A 24,312-nucleotide genomic window follows, 5' to 3' on the forward strand; every position below is an offset into this window, starting at 1 on the left:
TCAACTGCTTTCTGTGGCAGAGAATTCCATAGGCTCACCACTCTTTGGGTGAAGACATTTTTCCTCCTCTTAGTCTGAAATGGCCTTCCCTGTATCCTTGGCTTATGACCCCTGGTTCTGGAAACAAACCCAGGATTGATCTCTGGTCAATTAGAGTTGATGATTGAAGGATGTGGTCAGGATGGAGTGCGAGTGAATTATTTCATTGAGCAACTACTGTCAAAAACCTGGCAGAAGGATCATATAAATAATACATTTTATTAGAATCACTTATCTATAATGAAAGGAATAATGAGATCGCATTTTTGGAAAATTAATTCCTCACACCTAAATTTATCCTCAGTACAGATTCATATCATTAAGATGTTAACAAGATCATTTTTAAAGATGTAAACAAAGCAATGAGGTTATCTTTGGAAGAATAGAATTGAAAAGTGGAAAAGTTTGTTAGCAGTGTATTGAACCTTGGTGAGACTACACTTATACAGTGAGATAAATACTTGTGAAGTCTCCCTATCACGGAAAGGATTTTTTTTTGAGGCACTGACTATTGTGGTGACATTCAGCTAGAAATGACAGAAAATTATTCTTTGAATGTGGAGGCTGCTGAGTGGTAAGTGAGGACGTGGGATATCTCTTGTGGTTTGGGGAAAGGGGGAGGGCAGAAGTGTCCGGCATGGGTTTGGTCCCATTGGAGGGTGGAAATCCTCAGTTAGGCAAAAGGAAAGCATTGGAAGGAGGCCAGTAGAAGGTGACATCATCAGACCAGATGTGATGGACCCCATTCCACTCTCTCAGTTTTTGTCTATCTAGGAAGTAGGGTGTGTGATTGAAGTAGCTGTGGGGATCATGAACTGCTTATCGCTCAGTGGGTGGCTTATCCCTGGAAATGGAGACAGGTGTCAAGAAAAGGAAGCGAAGAATTTGAAATGGGCAACATAAGTGAGAGAAGGGTAGAAATTGGATGTAAAATTGATGCAGTTATCCAGTCAGCAATGTGTTGGGGGAAAAGTTGAGGCAGGAGTAGCTCTGATTGTTTTAGTCAATGTTCCACAACCTCTGAACAGGCAAAATTGGGAACTCTTCGCAATGCCTTGTATTTGGGAAAGTGAGACAAGTGTAAGGAGAAATTGTTCAATGAGTGGGTGGGGAGGGATGAAAGATCCCCAGTAGGGACAGGGGAGGATGATCAGACATGGAAACTGTTTGGGTATCTGTTCAAAGTAGTGGAGAGCCCTTGGACCATATCCATCTGGAACTGCGATGTAGAGAGGGATTAGACTCCATTATGTGGAGGTGGCTAGGAAATTAAAAATCGTTGAAATGACATCTGACCTCTGAAGGATCACAGGTGTAAGTGGGAAGAGACTGGGTAAAAGCTAAATAGCAAAACGAAATCAAGATAGGAAGGAAAACAAATCTCTGGTAGGAACAGGCTGAAATAATGAGTCTGCTAGGATTCCTGTTTGTGGATTTTTGGAAGAAATTAGATGGAACCCATGTGAGGTTGAGGGACTAGGAGACAGTCCTGGACAGAATGACTTAATGTTCAGTGATGGGGATATGCCCAGAAAGAAGATTTTGTGAATTGGTGTTTAATTTCTTTGGTAGACGTTAGCATGCCAGATGTCAGCAGCACCACTGATGGGCTTGATACCAAGGACAGAATGAAACCTGAGAGAACAGTGTGGCATATTCCAAGGAAGATGGGTTAGAGTGGCTGAGGGAAATTGAGGTGGCTGATACTATGGGGACAGTTCTTGGTGTTAAGATTTATAAGTAGGTAAGATGTCAGAGGCATCTATGTGGAGGGACAATATAGGAGACATGAGAAAGGGTTCATTGAGTGGGGAGAGGGATTGCAGTTCAAAAAGATGGGTGTTGAGGTGAAGGTGACAAAAGAGAATTTCAATGTTTAGAATTCTTATTTTTCTACTATTTTTATAATTCTTATGTTTAGAATTAGGTTTTAATATCACGTGTACTCAAGTTCAGGAGTACTGTGTTGTGCCTGAAATCCATTGAGGTGGGGTTACAAGGATAAATCTGAATTCTTTGCTGAGCAGAAATTGTTCATTGTCACTGATCAGGTGAGCGATGACATTGGAAGACAGGATGGTGGAAGGACCTGGGGATGTTAGTATTCATAAATTGCTGGAGTTTAAGTTCATTAACACCTGACGCACACTTTTTAAAAATAAGTTTTTAGAAAAAAGAAGTTTTAGTTCTTTTATCTGATGATTTAAACCTTCAACTTGGTTTTATAATCCAGGAGGTAGGAGATAGCCTGACTCAAAATCTGATCATCTCAAAGTTATGGAAACACTGATCTCCCAGGATTAAGATGTGTGTGATAAAAGCTGTGATGGACTAATGAGGATGACAGAACACGTGCCTTCTGGCAATTTCAGATCACCTTTCAGAGTAGGCCACTCTCAAAACTGAGATGTTAGTCACGGAAAGAATTAGCATAAAGCTCCAATTGATGCAGCAGACAGCTCCCACATGATCACTTTGGTAAGTATTCACAAATCTCTTTATCTTCTTGAAGTGCAGGGTTAAAGGCAATGAAACTAACTCAGAAGCTCCACAACCAGTTTAATTGGCTTTACTGCCTGTGGCTGTGGTTCATTCAATGAAGACACGATGTGGATTCAATCTCACCCCAATCCAGCAACAAATTGTCAGTGAGAAAAAAGACATAGTTAAAGAATCAAACACAAAATGATTTATTTGAGTAGAAGAGGCAAAAAAATTAATAAAGACCAATCCTTGTAACTCAGTAATAAGCAGGATGTCTCTTTCATTCCTGAATTAAGTTTGTTTTGTCATTCTCACTGTCCTGTATATATTACACTTATAGCCTATAATCATTTTATCGGAAACTGGCTGAAAATTTTGGGCCTTCTTCCAATTTGCATTCCATCCTGGGAACCACTTTCTTTTGTACTCCACATGAACTGTTCTGCTGCCAGAACTGGAAACCTTCCCACAATCCCAGAGCCTAATGGAAATCACTGAAATCCCATTATGGAGCTGCTCTGAGCTCACCCAGATAATACAAAACAAAGAACTGTGTGGGTGCTGGAGAAGCTCAATACTTCTGACTGCATCTGTGCAGAAAGAGAGAAACAGAATTAATGTTTTTGAGTCGAGTGATTATTCAGAACGGTTCTGAAAAAAGTGCTTGAACCCAGGTGCCCTGACTCCAGAGGTAGGGACACTACCTCTACAAGAGCTCCTTACGCTACCTTTTATCATTACAACAGCAACCTGTTCCCCCATTGTGCATTACTTTTAGTGCAATGGCTGTAAGTCCTATGTATCTTGATGAAGACTGAGCAGTTGGTTAATCAGGAATTATTTCTGAAAAGATTAACTGTTAGTTAACCACTTGTAGTTAAGGAAATTTACTATATGAAGTACTGAGCCATACATACAAAGTTTTGGTATGGGCTATGAATGTATTTTTGGGGGAATGGTGATGGAATATATGGCTATGTTGGATTGGGGGCATGGTGCAAATCCCAAACTCCACAGTGAAAGGATAGGGTAGATGAGGCCAAAGTATAGGGGCACTGTTTCAAAATTAGGAGCTGGCTTTTTAGGACAGGTGGGGGGGGGGGGGGGGGAGAGAAGATTTTTTTTTCCTCTGAGAATTGTACAACTTTGGAACTGTCTATGCCAGAAAGCGAAAGAGGTGGGACCATTGAATGCTTATGCTTTAAAGACAACAGGGTGGTGGTGAAGGGCTATTAGAAAGAGATGACAATGTGGAATTCTAAACAAATCAGCCATGTTCTTATTGAATGGTGGAATAAAAGGGGCTGAATGGTCTACTTTTCCTTTTTATTTTGTATGTTAGTAATTGGTTCAGAGACTGATTCTGTGTGATAGTCAGACTAACCATCAAAATTTCAGGAGACAGGGAAAACAGAGGGGGTCCACCCTGAACAAGACATCTAGTGTTTGTTAAATTCATCTGTTTATTTGACCCCATCAATCCATTGAGATTTAAAAACAAGAAGTGGATGTGAATTGCTGGGGCTTGTTTAGCTGTAATCCCTTATGGAACACCTGAATGTTGCTGTGTAAGTGCAGACAATCTGCATGAAATGAAGGTGAAAATGAGCTCCAGGATTGCTTCAGAGATTATGGCTGGTCAGGTCAGAACAACACTCCCCCAAAGGGCTGGTCTACAGTGTTAGAGAGAGTTTGCTGAGGTTTCCAAAAGTAGTCTGGAAAGTTGCCAGATTCATTCTAAATGTAAACTGAGATCAACTCTTGTGCGGTCTGTTCTTGGAGGTTGTTAGTTTTTAATCTCTAACCATCTGAAAACATACCAATCCATTTTATCGACATGAGAAGTTTCTCTCTGGGAGCCAGGTTACTTAATGCGGGTATGAACATAGGCCATTTGAAGCAATTTCTGCTCACGGCTGCTGCAAAGAGGCTTGAGTTTCTCGTTTGTGAAATTTAAGGAAACTAAGAACATTTGTTTAAAGAGCGGCTGGGACATGCCCAGGCTGAATTTAATTTTCTAGGAGAGCGATCAAGGAATGTAATAGGTTTTAAACAATAAAGAAAGTTCTTACAGCAATGGTTCCACTGGTTGGGTTTGCAAATTGGAACGTTGATACAATGAGTCTCGTTCAGTGGGACAAAACAAGATCTCTGTTAGTGAAAGAACCTCCCCCGGTTCAAGTAGAGAACCAGGATAAGAAAATAGGTTGAATATTTCACTTGCGTTACAAAATCCCTCTTTGTGACAGACTTTCTGTGAAGGGGAATTCAGCTGTTTTCTTAGGGCAGTTCTAATGGATGGTTATCAAGGTCATTGTTTCCATGAGAGTTTATCTGATATTTTCTCTGGTATTGTGAGTTGTAAAACATTATACATTCAACCATGGAACCTAAAGCACTGCCCATAACCCATCCCTTTTTTTAAGTGGTTCCTTTAAACTCAAACATGACCAACACTCGGTCACCTGGCCTCATGTGTCTACGACTTTGCCTTCATGTTAGTTTGTAGCTGAATAAATTTCTGTCCATCCCAATATTATTTCAAAGGCATGTTGTTGTTGAGCAGCTTTCATTCTTGGGGATTTATCTGTGGACTATACTTGGTTACACCCTGTTAACTGATTATAGTCTTGAGAAGAGAATAAACCACAAAAAGCAAGTTGACATTTAAATTCACCAACCAGGCCATCGCAACAGGCAGTCGAATGGGGTTCAAAGATAATCAGAGAAAGATAGACAGGATTGAGAGATAAGACGGTACTTATGAGAGTGCAAGGTTTATTTTTAGCCACTACCCTTGAAACCTCACCCACAATGATTCTATCTGCAAAATGAAAGAAATGAAACACAATCATTACCCCGCACCAGCATCCTGTACTTTCCCCTCCCCCACCCTTCCTTGTTAGACTCAAAACGAGAATGGCAGCTCCAACAGCTTAGTATAGTATTACTAACTTTTGATTTGATTTTATTATTGTTACATGTACCTTGTTTAAGAAGGGGAGTCGGGACAGCCCTGGTAATTATAGTCAGTGAGCCTTATTTCGATTGTCGGTAAGGTTATAAGAGATAGGATTTATCATCTGGAAAGGAATAATTTGATTAGGGATAGTCAACGTGGTTTTGTGAAGGGTGCCTCACTAACCTTAATGAGTTCTTCAAGAAGGTGACAAAACAGGGTGGATGAGGGTAAAGCGGTTGATGTGGTGTATATGGAATTCAGTAAGGCATTTGATAAGGTTCCACACGGTAGGCTATTACACAAAATATGGAGTTTCGGGATTGAAGGTGAATTAGCGGTTTGGATCAGGAATTGGCTAGCTGAAAGAGGACAGGGTGGTGGTTGATGGGAAATGTTTATCCTGGAGCTCAGTTACCACTGGTATGCCACAAGGATCTATTTTGGGGCTATTGCTGTTTGTCATTTTTATAAATGATCTGAATGTGGGGTAAAAGGATGGGTTAGTAAATTTGTGGATGACACAAAGGTAGGCAGAGTTGTGGATAGTGCCAAATGATGTTGTGGATTAGAGGGACATAGATAAGATGCAGAGCTGGGTTGAGAAGTGGCAAATGGAGTTTAATGCGGAGAGTGTGAGGTCATTCACTTAGGAAGAAGTAAGAGGAATGCTAGGCTAATGGTAAAACTCTTGGCAATATAGATGAACAGAAAGATCTGCACCCAGGTACATAAATCCCTGAAAGTTGCCACCCAGGTTGATAGGGTTGTTAAGAAGACATACGGTATGTTGGCATTTATTGGTAGGGGGATTGAGTTTCGGAGCCACAAGGTCATGCTGCAGCTGTACAAGACACTAGTAAGGCCGGAACTGGAGTATTGAGTACACTTCTGGTCATGGCATTATAGGAAGGATGTGGAAGCTTTGGAAAGGGTTCAGAGGAGATTTACTAAGATGTTGCCTGGTATGGAAGGAAGGTCTTATGAAGAAAGGCTGAGGGAACTGAGGCTGTTTTCATTGGAGAGAAGAAGATTGAGAGGTGACTTTAATTGAGACAAGTAACATAATCAGAGGGTTAGATAGGGTGGACAATGAAAGCCTTTTCTTCAGATGGTGAAGGCTAACACAAGGGGACATGGCTTTAAATTGAGGGGTGACAGATTTAGGACATATTGGGGTAGTATCTTTACTCAGAGTAGTGGAATGGCCTGCAACAGTAGTAGATTTGTTAATGTTCAGGGTATTTAAATGGGTATTGGACATACAAATGATGGATAATAATGGAATGGTGTAGGTTAGATGGGCGTCAGATTAATTTCAAAGGTCAGCGCAACATCGATGGCCGAAGGGCCTGTACTGCGCTGGAACATTCTCTGTTCTAAAAGTCTTGTTTTGTGTGCACTACAGGCAGATCATACCATACAAAGTGCACAGTACAACAGAATGAGGAATACAATATTACAACTGCAGAGATGATGCACAAAGAGCGAGCTCAGCATTAAATTTAAGATTTGATAGGTCCATTTAGAAGTCTGATAACAACGGGGAAGAATCTGTTCTTGAATCTGTTGGTTTGTGTGTTTAAGTTTTTTGAATCTTTTTTTAAAAATCATTTGTGGATTGTGGGTGTCACTGGCTGGGCCAACATTTCATACCCACCCCCAATTGTTAAAAGTCAACCACATTGCTGTGGGTCTGGAGTCATACATAGGCCAGACCAGGTAAGAATAGCTGTTTCCTTCATAGAACAATATAGCACAAAATAAGCCCTTCGGCCCTCGATGTTGCACCAACCTGTGAACTAATCTAAGCCCATCCCCCTACACTATCCCATCATCATCCATAAGCTTATCCAAGGATTGTTTAAATGTCCCTAATGTGGCTGAATTGGCAGGCATGGTACTTCACGCCCTTACCACTCTCTGAGTAAAGAACCTGCCTCTGACATCCATCTTAAATCTATCACCCCTCAAGTTGTAGCTATGCCCCATTGTACAAGCCGATGTCATGATCCAAGGAAAAGACTTTCCTGAAGAAGGGCTAATGCCCGAAACGTCGATTCTCCTGTTCCCTAGATGCTGCCTGACCTGCTGCGCTTTTCCAGCAACACATTTCCATCTCTGATCTCCAGCATCTGCAGACCTCACTTTCTCCTCAAAGACTTTCACTGTCTACCCTATCTAATCCTCTGATCATCTTTGTATGTCTGTCAAATCCCCTCTTAGCCTTTTTCTTTCCAATGAGAATAGATCAAGTCTCTCAGCCTTTCCTCATAAGACCTTCCCTCCAGATCAGGCAACCTTCTGGTAAATCTCCTCTGCACCTTTTCTAATGCTTCCACATCCTTCCTGTAATGGGGTTGACAGAACTGTACACAACATTCCAAGTGCGGCCACACTAGCATTTTGTATAGTTGCAGCATGACATTATGGCTCCGGAACTCAATCCCTCCACCAATAAAACTTAACACACCATATATGCCTTCTTAACAGCACTCTGAACCTGGGTGGCAACCTTCAGGGATCTATATAGATGGACTCCAAGATTCTTTTGCACATCCAACTACCAAGAATCTTTCCATTGACTCAGTATTCTGCCTTCCTGTTATTCTTCCCAAAGTGAATCACCTCACATTTATCTGCATTGAACTCCATTTGCTACCTCTCATCTCAATTCCTCAGTTTGTCCAAGTCCCCCTGCAACCTGTAACATACTTCCACGCTGTCCACTACTCCACCGGCTTTAGTGTCATCTGCAAACTTACTAACCCATCCACCTATGGCTGCATCTAAGTCATTTATAAAAATGACAAACAGCAGTGGTCCCAAAACAGATCCTTGTGGCACACCACTCTTAACCAGACTCCAGGCTGAATATTTTCCATCAACCACCAGTTGCTGCCTTCTTACAGAAAGCCAGTTTCTAATCCAAACTGCAAAAGCACCCTCAATCCCATGCCTCTGTATTTTCTCCAACAGCCTACCATATGGAACCTTATTGAATCCATGTATACCATGTCAATTGCCCTACCCTCATCAACATGCTTGGTCACCTTCTCAAAAAACTCAATGAGGTTTGTGAGACATGACCTGCCTTTGAGGAAACCATGTTGACTTTCTGCAACCAAATTGTTGTTTGCTAGATGATTATAAATCTTATCTCTAATCTTTTCCAAAACCTTTCCTACAATAGATGTAAGGCTCACTGGTCTATCATTACCTGGGTCATCCTTACTGTCCTTCTTGAACAAGGGCACAACATTTTCAATCCTTCAGCCCTCTGATACTAAACCTGTAGATAATAACGACTCAAAGATCAAAGCCAAAGGCTCCAACACCTCCTTCCTAACTTCCCAGAGAATTCTCGGATAAATCCCTTCCTTGAAGGGCATTGCTGAAGCAGACACGTTTTTCCAAAATTGATTCATACTCATCGTTAGAGAAGAAAATGAACCACAAAAAGCAAGTTGACATTTAAACTGGAACCACTCACCAATTTAAATTCCACCATCTGCCATGGCAGGATTTAAACCTGGGTTCCCAGAGCATTACCTGGATTAATAGTCTAGCAATAATACTAGGCCATCACCTCCCCACCATCGTCTGCCTGACAGAACACTCACCCCATCCTCCACGTTCACAGGAGTTTGACTTTCTTCCTTCATACAACCAACCTGCTCATTTGTTCACTTATTGTTTGTGGAACCTTTCTTATTCCTTTATGCTTTTATGGGTGTCACCGCCAAGGTCAGCATTTGTTGCCCGTCCTGAATTGGCATGTGAGGCCATTTCTTAAAGTAGTTAAGCGTAAACCACCTTGTTGGGGGTCACAACACACAGCCTAACCTGTATGGCCTTCCTTAAAGGATCCAGGTGGGTCCACCATTCCTGAGACTAGCTTTTTAGATTCCAACTTTTTTATTAATTGAACTTAAACTAAATCAAGGTACCAATTTGGGATTTGAATCTGTGCCCTCAGAGCATTACCCTGGACCTCTGGATACTCGTGCACTGATAATATCATTGTGCCAGTGTTTCCCTTTAAGTCTGTAAACACAGGAACCAATTTGTACATATAAACAACAGTTCCATTTGGAGTCATACAATCATAGAGATGTACAGCATGGAAATGGATCCTTCAATCCAACCCGTCCATACCGACCAGATATCCCAACCCAATCTAGTCCCACCTGCCAGCACCCGGCCTATATCCCTCCAACCCCTTCCTGTTCATATACCCATCCAAATGCCTCTTAAATGTTGCAATTGTACCAGCCTCCACCACTTCCTCTGGCAGCTCATTCAATATACGTACCACCCTCTGCGTGAAAAAGTTGCCCTGTAGGTCTCTTTTATATCTTTTCCCTCTCACCCTAAACCTATGCCCTCTAGTTCTGGACTCCCCGACCCCAGGGAAAAGACTTTGTCTATTTATCTTATCCATGCCCCTCATAATTTTGTAAACCTCCATAAGGTCACCCCTCAGCCTCTGACACTCCAAGGAAAACAGCCCCAGCCTGTTCAGCCTCTCCCTGTAGGTCAAATCCTCCAACCCTGGCAACATCCTTGTAAATCTTTTCTGAACCCTTTCAAGTTTCACAACATCTTGAAATAGACAAATTAATGTAATGTTAAAAATGCAACTGTGTGACTGGAATTTTACTGATTTCAGCTGCAGCAGTGGGAAGTAATTAAATATGAGTTGGATAAGGTGCAGGTTAAATGTGTAGAAGTGAAGGGGACGTCATAGGTCAGGTTTTTTGAGATGATTAGAAGGGTTAGTGCAAAAATAAGATTGAAAATGAAACAACTTCATAAGGTCAAAAACTAGAAAAGGATATAAAAGGAATAAAAAAGAAAACTTCAGCAATTTGGGGATTAGACCTGTGCTGGTCTGACAGAGGGTGGAATATTTCTCTATTGTTAAATTCAACACTTTTTCAACAATAAGCTAATAGCCTGAAACCCAAACTGGTTCACGGGGATTTAAGGTGTTGATTAGCTACTCAATGAGGAGACCATTGTGCACAATCCCTAAAGTCGCAGGCTATTGTGAATAGCTTTTTTAAAAATGAAACTTGATCAAGGCAGGTGTAATTTTATTCCATTGACGTAATGGAGTTGGTGGGGGACTGTCTGTGTTTGGATGCCTCACATTCACACATCAAAGGAATTGTGATCAGTCAGGTTGGTGAGTTTCAGTGACTGCTCACTGAGCTGTACACCTGTCCCATCTCACGGCAGCAAGATGAATGGTAAAAGGAAGTTTTAAGCCACAGAGTGTGGCATCTCCATCTCTGGGGGCCAGAAGCTCTATGTTCAAGGCTGACCTCAAAAAACCTTATGGCTGCAGAATGCTGTCATAACATGGCTAAACAGGTTGATTATCAATCTGTAAATCCTTCCATTATGCCTATGATGGTGGTAAAACAGGGAGAGTTTCCTGGTCAGCCATAAATGTCTGGTACCTGTAGCTCAACAGCCTGCCCACACCCACCCGATTCTCACAATGTGCTGTAAGTGTCATTCTCATTCTGAGGGACTATATATATGTATATATACACACACACACACACACCAGAGATGTCTCTCTCTCCCCTCTCCAGAGACAAAAAGTGTTTTCTAACTGGCAAAAAATTAAGTTGCTTCGATAGTTTAAAAAAATGGCCTGAATCAGCTTGTTTAGCTTGAGGGAAGCATATATTTATGTAAGTTACGTCAATTTTTGCATTTGCCAACAACTTGCTTTTATATTGTATCCTTATTGTAGGAAAATGTCCCAAGGCACAGGAGTACAATCAGACACACATTTACATGAGACAGACATTAAGCAGGAGATTAGGAACGTGGTCAGGGAGATAGGTTTTTAGAAGCGTTTTTAAAGACTTTGGAACAGTGACAGAGAGGATTAGGAAGAGAATTCCAAAGCTTAGAGCTAACTGGCTGAAGGCACAACCACAAATGCTGGGGTGAGGGAAGTAGGGGATGCACAGAGTTTGGAGAACATAGAATTCTGAGAGGAATATGGGATAGAAGAGAGTGGTGAAGCCATGGATCATAAGGGTCTTGGAGCTGTACAGCATGGAAACAGACCCTTCGGTCCAACTCACCCAGAACAACCAGTTATCCTAATTCCCATTTGTCAGCATTTGGCCCATATCTCCCTAAACCTTTCCTATTTATATACCCATCCTGATGCTGTAAATGTTGTAATTTTAAATGTTTTAATTGTACCAGCCTTCATTACTTCCTCTGGCAGCTCATTCCATGCATGCATCACTCTCTGCATGAAATAATTAAATATCCCCTCTCACCTTAAACCTATGCCCTCTGGTTTTGGACTCCCCCACATGAGGGAAAAGACCTTGTCTATTCACCCTAACCATGCCCCTCATAATTTTATATACCTCAGCCTCCAATGCTTCAGGGAAAATAGCCCCAGCCTATTCAGCCTCTGCCTATAGCTCAAACCCTTCAACCCTGGTAACATGCTTGCAAATCTGTTCTGAACTCTCAAGTTTCACAACATCCTTCCTATAGCAGGCAGACCAGAATTGCATGCAGTATTTCAAATGTGGCATAGCTCAAACCCTTCAACCCTGGTAACATGCTTGCAAATCTGTTCTGAACTCTTTCAAGTTTCACAACATCCTTCCTATAGCAGGCAGACCAGAATTGCATGCAGTATTTCAAATGTGGCCTAACCAATGTCCTGTACAATGGCAACATGACCTCCCAACTCCTATACTCAATGCACTGACCAACAAAGCCAAACATACCAAATGCTGCCTTCACTATACTGTCTATTCATGACTCCACTTTCAAGGAGTTATGAACCTCCACCCCAAGGTCTCTTTGTTCAGCAACATTCCCCAGGATCTTACCATTAAGTGTATAAGTCCTGCCCTGATTTGCTTTTCCAAAATGCAGCACCTCATATTTATCTAAGTTAAACTCCATCTGGCACTCCTTGGCCAATTTGCCCATCTGCTCAAGATCCCATTGTAGTCTGAGGTAACCTTCGCTTTCCAAAACACCTCCAATTTTGGTGTCATTTCCAACTTTCACATCCAAATCATTTATATAAATGATGAAAAGCAATGGACCTAGCAAAGACCATAGACCACATGGAATAGAAACAGATGTACACTTTTCAGCCTCTTGTGTGTACTCCTCCATTCATAGTTGGTCTGACATTCCTCATGTCCACTTTAACTCCCTGACTGATCAAAAATCTATCTGTCTCAGTCTTAAGGACTCTGTCCCCACAGCTGTCAGAGGGCAAGGAGTTCCAAAGTCTCATGACCTTCAGAGACAGGGAATTCCTCCTCATCTCAGTCTTAATTTGGTGCCCCTTTATTCTGGGATTGTACCCCCTGGTCCTAGACTCTCCCAGGAGGGGAACTATCCTCTCAGCGTTTATCCTGTCAAGCTCCTTAAGAATCCAGATGTTTCAATGAGATCATCTCTCAATCTTCAAAATTCAATTTGGTCATGTTACGGAAAGTTCTAAAATGGAGCTGTTGGTGAATTGTGAGCTAATGTTGGTCAATGAGCCCACAGGTGAAGGGTGAACAGTGCTTCAAATGGGCAAGAGATATTTGATAAGTTCAACTTTTTTGAAAGTTTTATTTTGGAATAATGTTGAACTTTTTTAGTGAAGACACTGCTTGACCTGAGATTTTGGTCAGCATTTTCATACTTATTTCAAATTTTAGTACATGCTGTATTTTACTTATGTTCGAGCATTGTCAAGACGTACAAAAGCAAAGATGAGAGTTTTTGCAGCAGATAGGCCAATGCAAGAGTGGTGATGGGTGATATTATGATGGAGAGAATATATGATCTGATGCTGCATAAATAACATTTCTTTTAATTCACTCACAGGATGTGGGCATTTCTGGCTAGGCCAGCACTTATTGCCAATCCCGAATTGTCCAGCGGGTAGGAGCTTAGAGCCAACCACATTGCTGTGGATCTAGAATCACATATAGGCCAGACCAGGTAAGAATGATAGATTTCCTTTGCTAATAGACATTAGTGAACCAGATGGGTTTTTCCCCAACAATCAACATGGTTTCATGGTCATCATTAGATTCATAATTCAAGATTCTTTACTGAATTCAAATTCCACCAACTGACATGGTGGGAATTGAATCTGAGTCCCCAGAAAATTGGCTGAGTTTCTGGATTAATAGTCGAGCAATAATACCATTAGGCCTACAGGGTTGCAAGCAGAATGATTGAACCAAAGAGTGGGCTAAGATGCGTCAGGAATTCACATTATTTTCTGTAAACCGGTGGTCTCATAGAATTCCTACATTGTGGAAGCAGGCCTTTCGGCCCATTGAGTTCCCAGTGACCCTCCGAAGAGCATCCCATTCACCCCTGTAAATGTCACATTTCCCATGGCTAACCCACCTAACCTGCACATCCCTGGACACTATGGGCAATTTAGCATGAGCAATCCACCTAACCTGCACATTTTGGACTGCGGGAGGAAACTGGAGCACCCCAAGGAAACTCACACAGACACGAGCAGAATGTGCAAACTCCACACAGACAGCTGCCTGAGAGTGGAATCAATCCTGGGTCCCAGGCACTGGCATTCTAGCCACCGTGCCACCCATCTATTTAAAACTGTGCCGTTCCAAATTAAAAACCTTTATCATAAAGAGCATGCAGATTGCAGCCTGGATATTACAGCAGTCATTCTTTTCTGTTACAATCATGTAAGTGGATGTTCAGCAGTGAAAAGTGCACTTTGAATCATATAGAAAACAAGGCTGACTTGCAAGAATATAGATACAACTATGTAAAGCTTTTTTTTCTGGCCAGAATTACAAGTTAGAGCAGCACAGTGTAAACAACTTCGTACCTGGCTAGAAACCATACTGTAGCTATCAGTTTTGTACTAATGTTAAAGAGATATGAATCTTGCTCCAACAGCATGGATTTCAGTTGGTTATAAAACATTAATACTGAGACACGAAGAGACATTTTCTGATAATTGAATTCAATCTTGTAGCAAATGCTCAGAGCCACTTAACAAGACTGGAGTGCACACTATCTGAATGGGTGCTACTGATATGGTGTGTGTCTGCATGGTTGAGTCAGTGAGGGTGCAGGTAAAAGGCTCATTTGTTAAGAGGAATGCAAAGCATAGTTTGAGCACGGTGTTCATGCATCTCCATTACAAGCAGCCTTTCAGAAATCTTTCATCATTTGCTCCCAATATCTTACATACGGAACAGGAGAACAGCAAAGTCTTAACACCCACTGCAGCTACTTAATAAGACTTTGTTCGCTGATGAGCCTTGAGTGACTAATACTTTCACAAAAATATGCAGTTGCCGTCATCCTTTAGCCTGCTGCTTTGTAGTCACTGTGCATCACTTGTCTGTCTTCTGTCAGCATAAATAGAACTAAAGGGTATAAGCATATTACATTCTACCTTTCATACAAAGGAGTGTGCATCACTGATCAATGGCAACCCAGACCCAATTGTATTGAACACGATCAGAGATAAACTGAACAACTCTCAAAATATTGATTATCCTCATTCAGAAGATATTAATCTTTTGAACAAAGGTACCTGGTACAAAAGAAAATAGGGATATGATGCTAAATGTAAATTAAAAACAAATGGATGATTTTCATCAACCTTTTACTATCTGGAACTGTCCAGTGTTATTGAATTGTTCCCTATTACACAGAGTAGGAGCACAGATCCCTGCTGGAGGACTATTTAAACATTACGGATTGATCTCAATAGACAAGATGCAAAAGGCTGTAACACATCGACAGGGTCTATCGCATGACGTTGAAAATCTTAAATCAGACAGTGCGAATGATAGAAACACAAATCAAGTTGGTTTATAGTTTTGAGATCCAACATTAACGAAAAGTTAAAATGTAAGTATCTTATCGAGATGGAAGAACCACACCAAATACATTGCTAACATTTGCGATGTAACTGTCAGAAATAAAGTTTGTGATATTGCTAAAAAAAACACATTTTGACAAAGCTTTTCATCTTGTAGTCATCAGGACAATTTACAAGAATACCAATTCAAGGGGAAAACCAACAGTTATACTGCAAGAAACAGGAGTACTGATTGGTTGGCTTTTGGACTGTGATGTAGAAGATACATTTGCTATATTTGATCTATAGCTATACATAACAATGCCCTTACATGTCTTAATGGGCTCCATCCTCTGCTCAAATTCATATTTGAAATGGAATAATTAAATGAGTTTCCTTTCCTTGATGTCCTAGTTGTGAAGTTGGCAATAGGGTTCTTTACTGCTAACCACCACAAACCTGCCTTTCCTCGTCAGTACATATGCTAGATTTCCTATAGTCACTTGCACCACCAGCATCCTTGGAAATAGGCCTCCAACCATTTGTTCACATTTGATGCTGAAACAGGGTGCAAAGTCATCCTTTTAAGTAATGAATACACTGATTAGATCATTTCTCAGTCAATATCATGCAAACTCAGGAAAGGCCTTAATACTGTCACTCTTGATCCTGAAAAGTGCCCAGTCCATCTCAAATTACCCTGAAAGAGTTTGAACAACAGGTGAAATTAGTTGTTGCATACTGCTTCTGTGCAGTAGCCATGAGTGATGCCTCCCAACAGCAGGATGCTACCATTCAAGCCAAAAGACATTCTGTCCATCTCACAAATATGTAATGTTTCAGTGTTGATGTTATGCTGTACATTCCAAAGATGGAAAGATTGTATTGAACAGCATATCCCTTTGACTGGTTGCAACAAATACATTACTCAACTAGCCTGTGCTTGCAAAACTTGCAACATAGTGTCCAATAATAGCTGTGATTCTGCAGCTGGACAACATTTTCTGGATAATCCAGTGTGTATACAATTACACTGACAACTAATTTAGAATATTAGTACAAAATTGGCTGAGGGATAAAAAACAGAATTGTGGCTAATGGGTATTTTTCAGGTTGGCAGGTTCGTAGCGGAGGTCCCCGGGGACAGTATTAGGACCTTTGCTTTTCCTTATATATATGATCTAGACCTTTGTGTGCAGGGGAAAATTTCAAAATCAGTGGACAACACTCAACTTGGGAGACCTGTAAACTGTGAAGATTGTGTAGAACTTTAAAAGGACATTGACAAATGGTGGAGTGGGCGAATAGGTGGCAGATGAAGTTTGATGTGGAGAGGTGAGAAGTGGTACATTTTGGCACAAATAAGTTAGAAATACAATATACAACAGAGTACTATTCTAAAGGGTGTGCAAGAACAAAGAGACTTTGATGTATATAATTAAATAGATAAGAGATGTTAATAAAACATGCAGTATTCTGCATAAAAACCAAAAGAACTGCGGGTACTGTAAATCAGAAACAAAAACAGAAATTGCAGGAAAAGCAACTTCCCTTGTCGTGTACACTGATGTATTAATGAAACCCAGAATACTGCATCAAAACTGAACTTGCTGGAAAAACACAGGAGGTCTGGCACATCTGTGAAGAGAAATCAGAGTTAACATTCTGAGGAAAGGTCACTGGACCCAAAACGTTAAGTCAGATTTCTCTTCACAGATGCTGCCAGACCTGCTGAGCTTTTCCAGCAACTTCTGTTTTTGATACAGTATTCTAGGTTTCATTAATATTTCACAGTGTACAAGTTATGAAGAACTTATAAGACATTGATTAGACCTCAGCTAGAGTGTTGTGTACAGTACTGCATGCCATACCATAGAAACATTATAAATTCATTGGAGAGGTTGCAAAAGAGGTTTATGAGAATGGCTCAGAGGTGAGGCACTTCAGCTATGAATAAGGTGTCAAGACGTTGGGGCTGTTTTCCTGGTGAGGACATTTTCAAAATCATGAGGGGCTTGGACAGAATAGAAAGGGAGAAACTGTTTCCATTTGTAAATAGACCTAAAGCAACAGTGTAGTTTTAAAATGTTTTACAAAAAAAAATGCAAGAGAAAATAACTTTCTCACACAGCAAGTAGTTAGCATCGGGAATGAACTACATGGAAGTGTAGCTTCAGAGAGCATTGGATGATTATTTGAACAGAAACAATCTGTGGGGTTACAGGGAAATGGCAGGAGATGGCACAGAGTTAAAATGCTCAGAAAAACAGGTTGGATGGCCTTATCCTGCACTGTAATAATTTTGTGGTTTTTGATCAGTCTGACAGAAGGTCCTCAGATTGTACTGAAAAGAGAATGTTGGTGGAAAGGCTGTATTCATCAGTGACCCAGAAAGGAGAGAGTTCAGGTCCAAATAAAACTGGAGCAAATATTCTATGTTTCCCACAAAAACAGTCACTGTTAGATCCCAGACAGATACTCAAAGCAATGACACCACATTCTACTTAGAGGAAATGACCGGAATCAAGGAAAAGTTGTTTAATGTAAGTAGTAACGCAGCCAGATGGAGAAAGGTGGTGAACGAAGAAATTCAATGAAGAAACAGAAAAATCTCATTGGTCTGGTGGACAAAGGAGGCACCATCAATGGTGTAAAAAAAAAAGGTTAGGGATAGAAAACAGCAAACTGTCAAATTAATCAAGCATCAGAAATTGCAGATGTAAATGAGAAAAAGCTGGACAAAGGAGGGAAACCAGAAGATTGGGTGGAAAGATCAATTCTGAGAGGCATGAGCATACAACGGATCTACCTTGACAGTTCTGTTTGAACTTTGAGAAGGAGTAAGAAACAGTTCACGCTGGAAATCTCAAAAAAAAAAGATTTAAAGGCCAACTGATGGAAACACTCGGGTTGAGCAATGCGTTTGGACACTGCTTTAAATATTAACCTAAATTTCAAACTTAAATAACTTACCGAGTTATTGGAATAGTGAGCAATACAAAAGTTAATGAAACAGGGTTGTCGGACTATATGCTTGAAGATCTCCAGAGGGAATAAAGGACAATTAGTGATTTGGTTTTGGGAAGAGGGTGAAGGGTCATAGTTCAGGCAATAGTTCAGGCAATGATGGGAGGCATCAGAGTGCATGTTGAACCATCAGGAGAGCACAGAGGTCTGTTTGACAATGGGGTACCACTTATCAGTAGGGTTAAGGTCAGTTGCACTTTAGAATACAGGATACTGTACTGTCAGAGAGAGAAGTAGATTAGAGTGAGAGTACAGTAGAAAAATTGAGGCTGTTCTCAATGACACTGTAAAAGTCTCAGTAATTTCTATTTTTGTAGACAGAAAGCAAATTGAAAATTGAAGCACATGAACTTAAATGATAAAAGTCACCAATCATGGAGTGAAAATAGCATTCAATTATCTCAGATATTTGCTTAAATTGTATCATTAATGTTTTGCATTAAATTTCTTCTTTGCATTTGATGTCAGAAAAGTAGGGCATGGATTCAGTGGGCTGAATAGCCTTCCTCTATAAGTAATCAGCAACAAGTGAAGTCATACTTTGAACTCATTGTTGCATACAATCTATAGAATTGCAAACAAATCACTTGCGGATTATTATCAGATGCAGGATAACAAATATGCAAATAGTTTACTGGTTGAGTTTTTTCTAGATCGAAAGTCAGCATTGAAAAATAGCCCTTGGACTGCCTTGAACAAAATGGCAGGGATTCTATTTTGAAGCAGGAAATGAGAATCCATGAAGTGTTTCAAATCATGAAGATAAGTGGTGTCCTAAGATCTTGAAAATGTTGAGAAGTCTGTTGCTTTATTTTTGTTAATAACTCTTCACACAGCAACCGTGCCATTACCAGGGTAACAGTAAACGGTCTAGAGCTGCCCCTTTAAACTTTTTAGATAATTTATTACACCAAATTAATACACCTCATTAGGACTCAAATGTACAGACAACAGCTGATGCTCATGTAACAAAAACCTAACATTCAAATATTGTTTTGGCTTCAGACAATTAGAAATTATCTGTCAACACAGATAGCTGCACAAGTACTGGAGTGTAAATGATCCCTGTAGAGAGTCAAAGATCTTCAGGAAGAGAGAAATCTGGGAAAGGGGGATAAATGGACCAATGGTTTTTAAAAGATACGGAATTAAAGGGAACATAAAAGGGGTTTCAGGGAGTTGACTGAACATTTAGGCAAACCAATGTAAAATATTTCAGGAATTGAGGCATTCTAATTAAAATAATCCCTTGGTTAAACAGTGACAGTTCTGTGCTTTGAGTCCTTAACTGCTTAAGACATACTATTTGTCTTTTCAATTTTCTCCTACCGAAGGAGCTTACTCTTTCAATGATAGTAACTACATTAGCACTTCATCCAAATGGACATGGCAGACAGTAATTTTCACTGAAGCCAGATGACCACAAACGGAAGGGTTCTCAGCCAAACCTGTCTCTCTCTCACACACACACACACGTCACTGCAGTCCTTAGCTGGTGATGCAGGGATGGTTTACTCCTCTATCCAAATATACTCAGACCAATTGTAATATCCCCTTCACCACAGAAGAATGCATATGGGATTTTAAGTGACGTATTGACTCTTCACAGCTTTAAAACTCCTTTTCTCCTAAAGGACTGTAGAAAACGCAAGTTGCATTTTTTCTAAAGTTCTGTGGGTGTTGGGACAAGTGGAATTTTCAATACTGATGTAATCTTTGACAGATATATAACCTAAAGGAAGCAATGGAGTTTAGATAAAATCAGCCAGGATCAACTGGAATAGCATTGCAGGCTCAATTTCACATGCTTCTTTTTAAAGAATTTAAACATTTGTGAAAAGATACAGAATTCACACAACTGCTGCTTGGTACGAGTTACTAGTTCTATTTATTTTTTTTAGCTTGGAGGCTCAAGTACAAGATGTACATTTCAATTTTAAGCTTTACAAAAAAAAACCCTTGCATTCCTCAAAATATTGACACGGGAGAACCTTAAAGGCAAATATGTTAGAACTTGAATTTCAGGACAGTTTATAATCACATCTTTTCTATAGTACAATACTGAACATACAACCCTTGTTCCATGAAAAGGTATCACCTGGCATTACATTTTGTTCTAGTGAGTCATTTTGTCATATTGTTGTCTACAGGTCAATTTCAGCTCCTTGCTTTACATAAATGTAACCAGTGTCTGAACAAATAAAAGTTTCCAGGTTGGGATTGTGTTTAACCATTTGGGACCAATAAAAATGAAAGTATAAAGATGCCTTTTAGTAAATTTTCCTCGTGAAATAAGCCTTTGTGTAGAATGAACTAGGTTTACAAGCTAGAACAGCATTTTATACAATTTTGACAAGGTTAGAATGGCTTTTAAACATGTAGAGTAGTTTAGGCAAATTTTAATGGGACAAATTAAAATAAACTGAAGAAATATAAGAAAACAAATGTAACTGAAACTGACAGTGCTTTGCTTTCGTCAGTTAACTCGAAGAATCAATAAGGTTGCTGTCTTTTCTTCAAAGCTTCAGCCAGATTAGTTAGAAGAGCTTCCTGGCTTGATCTGTCCGCAAGTGATGCCACAGACCTGTGAACCAAAGGAACAGTTAGATTGGTGAAGGACTACACAATAAACAGTTATGAAAATCAAATCTGCATCATAACAGAGTGGTTTTAAATATACGACTAACGATGGTACCACTGCAGATGTTTGGCTCAACCACCAGTTACTGTAGCCATCAGCTTAGGTTCGTCATTTTCCCTTAATTCCAACTTGCTGCTACGGCTACTGAAACATTCTTCAGGCATACATTCCTACTTCTTTCAGAGAAACTTCCTGTCTTTTCAATGTTGGATTGACCTATTATATTGTGCCCATTATAACAGAATACAACGTATGCTTAAACTATCATATGAATTTTTTTCTTTAAAAAAGTCACTACAGAAAATGCAAAACATTCATTTGTCCATTTAAGGTTCTGTGCTAGATTAAGCTTGAAAGTTTGGCAAGAAAGTTTAAATCTGGGAAATGCTAATGGAGAGGGAATTGGAAAACAGGATGTATAATTCCTGTCTAGTTTCAGATCAGCAAATCCAGTGTTCAGACAGATTCTGCAAAAACTGGGTAAATTGCCTAAATATGAAATCTGATGGAAGTTATTGTAGAAGGCAAGTCAAGAGTGACAATTTGATAAATTTAAAGTTAATGTCATGAACTCTGGCGTAGATACTATAAGATTCCTTTGATCATCATCTGTTAGCTCACACAACACGCAATACACTGTTACCCCTGGCCACCACGTCCACCATATTGACAGGAAGAAAAGCTGTAGGTAACTTGTGGTCTGTTGATAAGCAATGTGAAGTTTTGTAGAAAACTGATTGAAAAGTTAATTAATTCCATCATGCTGGGAGTTGCATTGTTATGTGAAACATTACACCAAACAGCAGATTCCAGCTACAGAACTACTACTGTCACAAGACTCTTGTGCACCAGATCTATTTACTTTGCACCCACTGACCTCGACGAAAGTAAATTGCTTCAAGAACCTCATCTAATTCAGGGTGTCATTTCAAATGGAGAAAGCAAGAATCTGGTCATGTATGATTGGCCTCCCACTAGCCTTCAGTTTGATCCTTCAAGATTGGAAAAGAGGAACTTAAAAATATTACATTCATTTCTGCCCATTTTCAATACTTGCTACTGAAGCACTACAGCATTGTTACACAGAAAATAATTGTAATCTTTCATATTTTATTATGGTTATGAGAAATTGCAGCAAGGAACCAAAGGAATCCCACCCAAAAGAAACAAGACAATAGCTCCTGTTTATCAGTGATCTTACACTTTCACTGAAGGTTTCTAGTAAACCCAACGCACTTTAGGAAAGCATAGTTGGGACCCTGTTAAGGGGTGATGCAAATCTGCCCTTAAGGAAGCAATCCAGAGGAAGCTCATTAGATTTATACCTGGATTGAGTTGTTTTAGAAAGATAGGATGGACAGGTTGGGCCTATTTCCACTAGAATTTCAAAGAACAAGGGGTGATTTCAATGATGTGTAAAGGATTCTGTGTAATGGTCTTCATTAGTTGAACGTAGAAAGGTTGTTCTTTCTTGGTCAGTCCAGAATCTGTGACCTAATTTAAAATTAGGTCACACTTTCAGGAGACAGATGGGAGAAATTTTCTTCTCTCAAAATTAGAGTTACAAGATTGCACAGTCTCAGAAATGAATATTTTTAAGACAGAAGTGGATAGCTAGGTTCTTGTTAAGCAGGAGAATCAAAGGTTTTAGGAGTAGATGGGAATGTGGAATTTGAGTCACAAACAGATCAGTGATGATCTTTTAAATGGTATAGCAGGCTTGAGATGCTTAATAATTTACTCCTGCTTCTACTTTCTATCTTCTTAGATAGAAGATGCAAAATAGAATAGAAGATAAAAGATTGTATTGGGTCCATGTAATACAGGTTTAATATTTTGGAGAACTACGGTTCTTTCCAAACAAGAAATAACATTTCCTGTTGTACTTTCCCATTTATCACCTTTTAAAATGTTGCTGAAGTCTGATTGCACAGTAAGCTGGACTTACGCTTGGAAATTTCCTCTATAGCCTGCTTTCTAATTGTATTCTTTTGCCACTTAAAGCTGAATACTGTGCAGACTCTAGAACGGTTAGAATTTGCAAAAGTTCCTGGAGCCTGAGCAGTGAACACACCAGCTGTACATGTCTGCAACTGATAAGAATGGCCTCATACTAACATAACTACTACAGCTTTTTAATACTTTAAACACACATTTAGATCAAACTTTACACTGCATTAAACAGCAAAACCAAAGAAGTGCAAGGCTGGTGCAAATGTTGACAGAAAGCCTGTGAACAGAACAAGTGTTTAGAGATTATGATGTATATATTTCAGATGTGTAAATTTCAGATGTGTAAATTGCATGGAAAAGCTTGAGTTGCATGTGTTTGTGTGCCATAATCAAAAGTTGAAAGCCAACAAAAAACATTTTTGTTGATATGGCTCCCATCAGAATATGATTAGTTTAAGTTCAAAGGAGACTCAACTACACAAATATCAGTTGCTTTCGAATACAAAAGAAAATTCATTCAAAATCTTGAAAGCTGTCATTGAAAAGTCATCACATACTGATTTATGCTGCACCTTTAGGTTCCTTCCAAAGCCAAACTACGTGCACAAATTACAGAGCCCACTGAGTTCCACCACATGCACAACAAACCATGCTGGGGATTCCCAAACTGACAAGCTCATGTGTAAAGACTTAATCTCTTACGATCTGACTCATCCATTTGGCAACATTGCCTTCAGCAGCCTTTTACTTTTGCCATGCAACAGCCAGCAGATATCAAGGTCATTCTTCTGTGAAGCACAGAATGGGTTGTTACATTATGTCATGACCTCAAGTTGTAAGCATTCATTCAGCAGTGTCAAAATTAATGCACACTCAATGATTCAATCGTGAACCAAAAATTAAAATCAATTTTAACAAAAACTACATAAATGCATTTGACTTAGCTGCTAGAGGACCTTAACCCCATTTCAGTGTATTAAATACAGGTCCAAAGTCGACATCCTACAAAAGCTCGTTTACTAAAATTATGTTACCTGTGGCCTCAAATGGACACATCTTACATGAAACTGCACAAGCAGGGAGGGGTGTTGCACTAAAACCTACCAACACTGAGAAGCATGACAAACCTTTTAAATCCACAATTTAATTCAAACATTTAAATATAGCTGCATCCCCACAGAAGAACTGGCACAATGAGAGAAAGTACATTATGTTTCCCCCCCTTACACTTTTCTCTTAAAAGCCTTGACTACAGCTTGGATACTGCCACCTTTGGTCAAACACCCTTTGTTAGCATATACCATGGACAGTTAGAAAGCTACTTGAACAAGACAACGTTACCAA

The 24,312-nt window shown here is 39.9% G+C and overlaps 1 protein-coding gene across 2 annotated transcripts in view; it reads right to left on the reverse strand.

Annotated features, from left to right (window-relative positions):
* Positions 1-20,243: 20,243 nt before the first annotated feature.
* Positions 20,244-24,312, reverse strand: part of capzb (capping actin protein of muscle Z-line subunit beta) — a 118,402-nt gene continuing 114,333 nt past the window's right edge. The window contains exon 9 of one of the 2 annotated variants that reach the window (XM_043675774.1): positions 20,244-20,958. In XM_043675774.1, the coding sequence (XP_043531709.1) occupies positions 20,868-20,958 (91 nt within the window). In that variant the 3' untranslated portion in view covers positions 20,244-20,867. The remainder of the gene's footprint in view (positions 20,959-24,312) is intronic. The other variant, XM_043675773.1, reaches the window with a different exon arrangement.

This window comes from Chiloscyllium plagiosum, chromosome 34 (assembly GCF_004010195.1).
Source record: "Chiloscyllium plagiosum isolate BGI_BamShark_2017 chromosome 34, ASM401019v2, whole genome shotgun sequence".
NCBI classification, from domain to species: Eukaryota; Metazoa; Chordata; class Chondrichthyes; order Orectolobiformes; family Hemiscylliidae; genus Chiloscyllium; species Chiloscyllium plagiosum.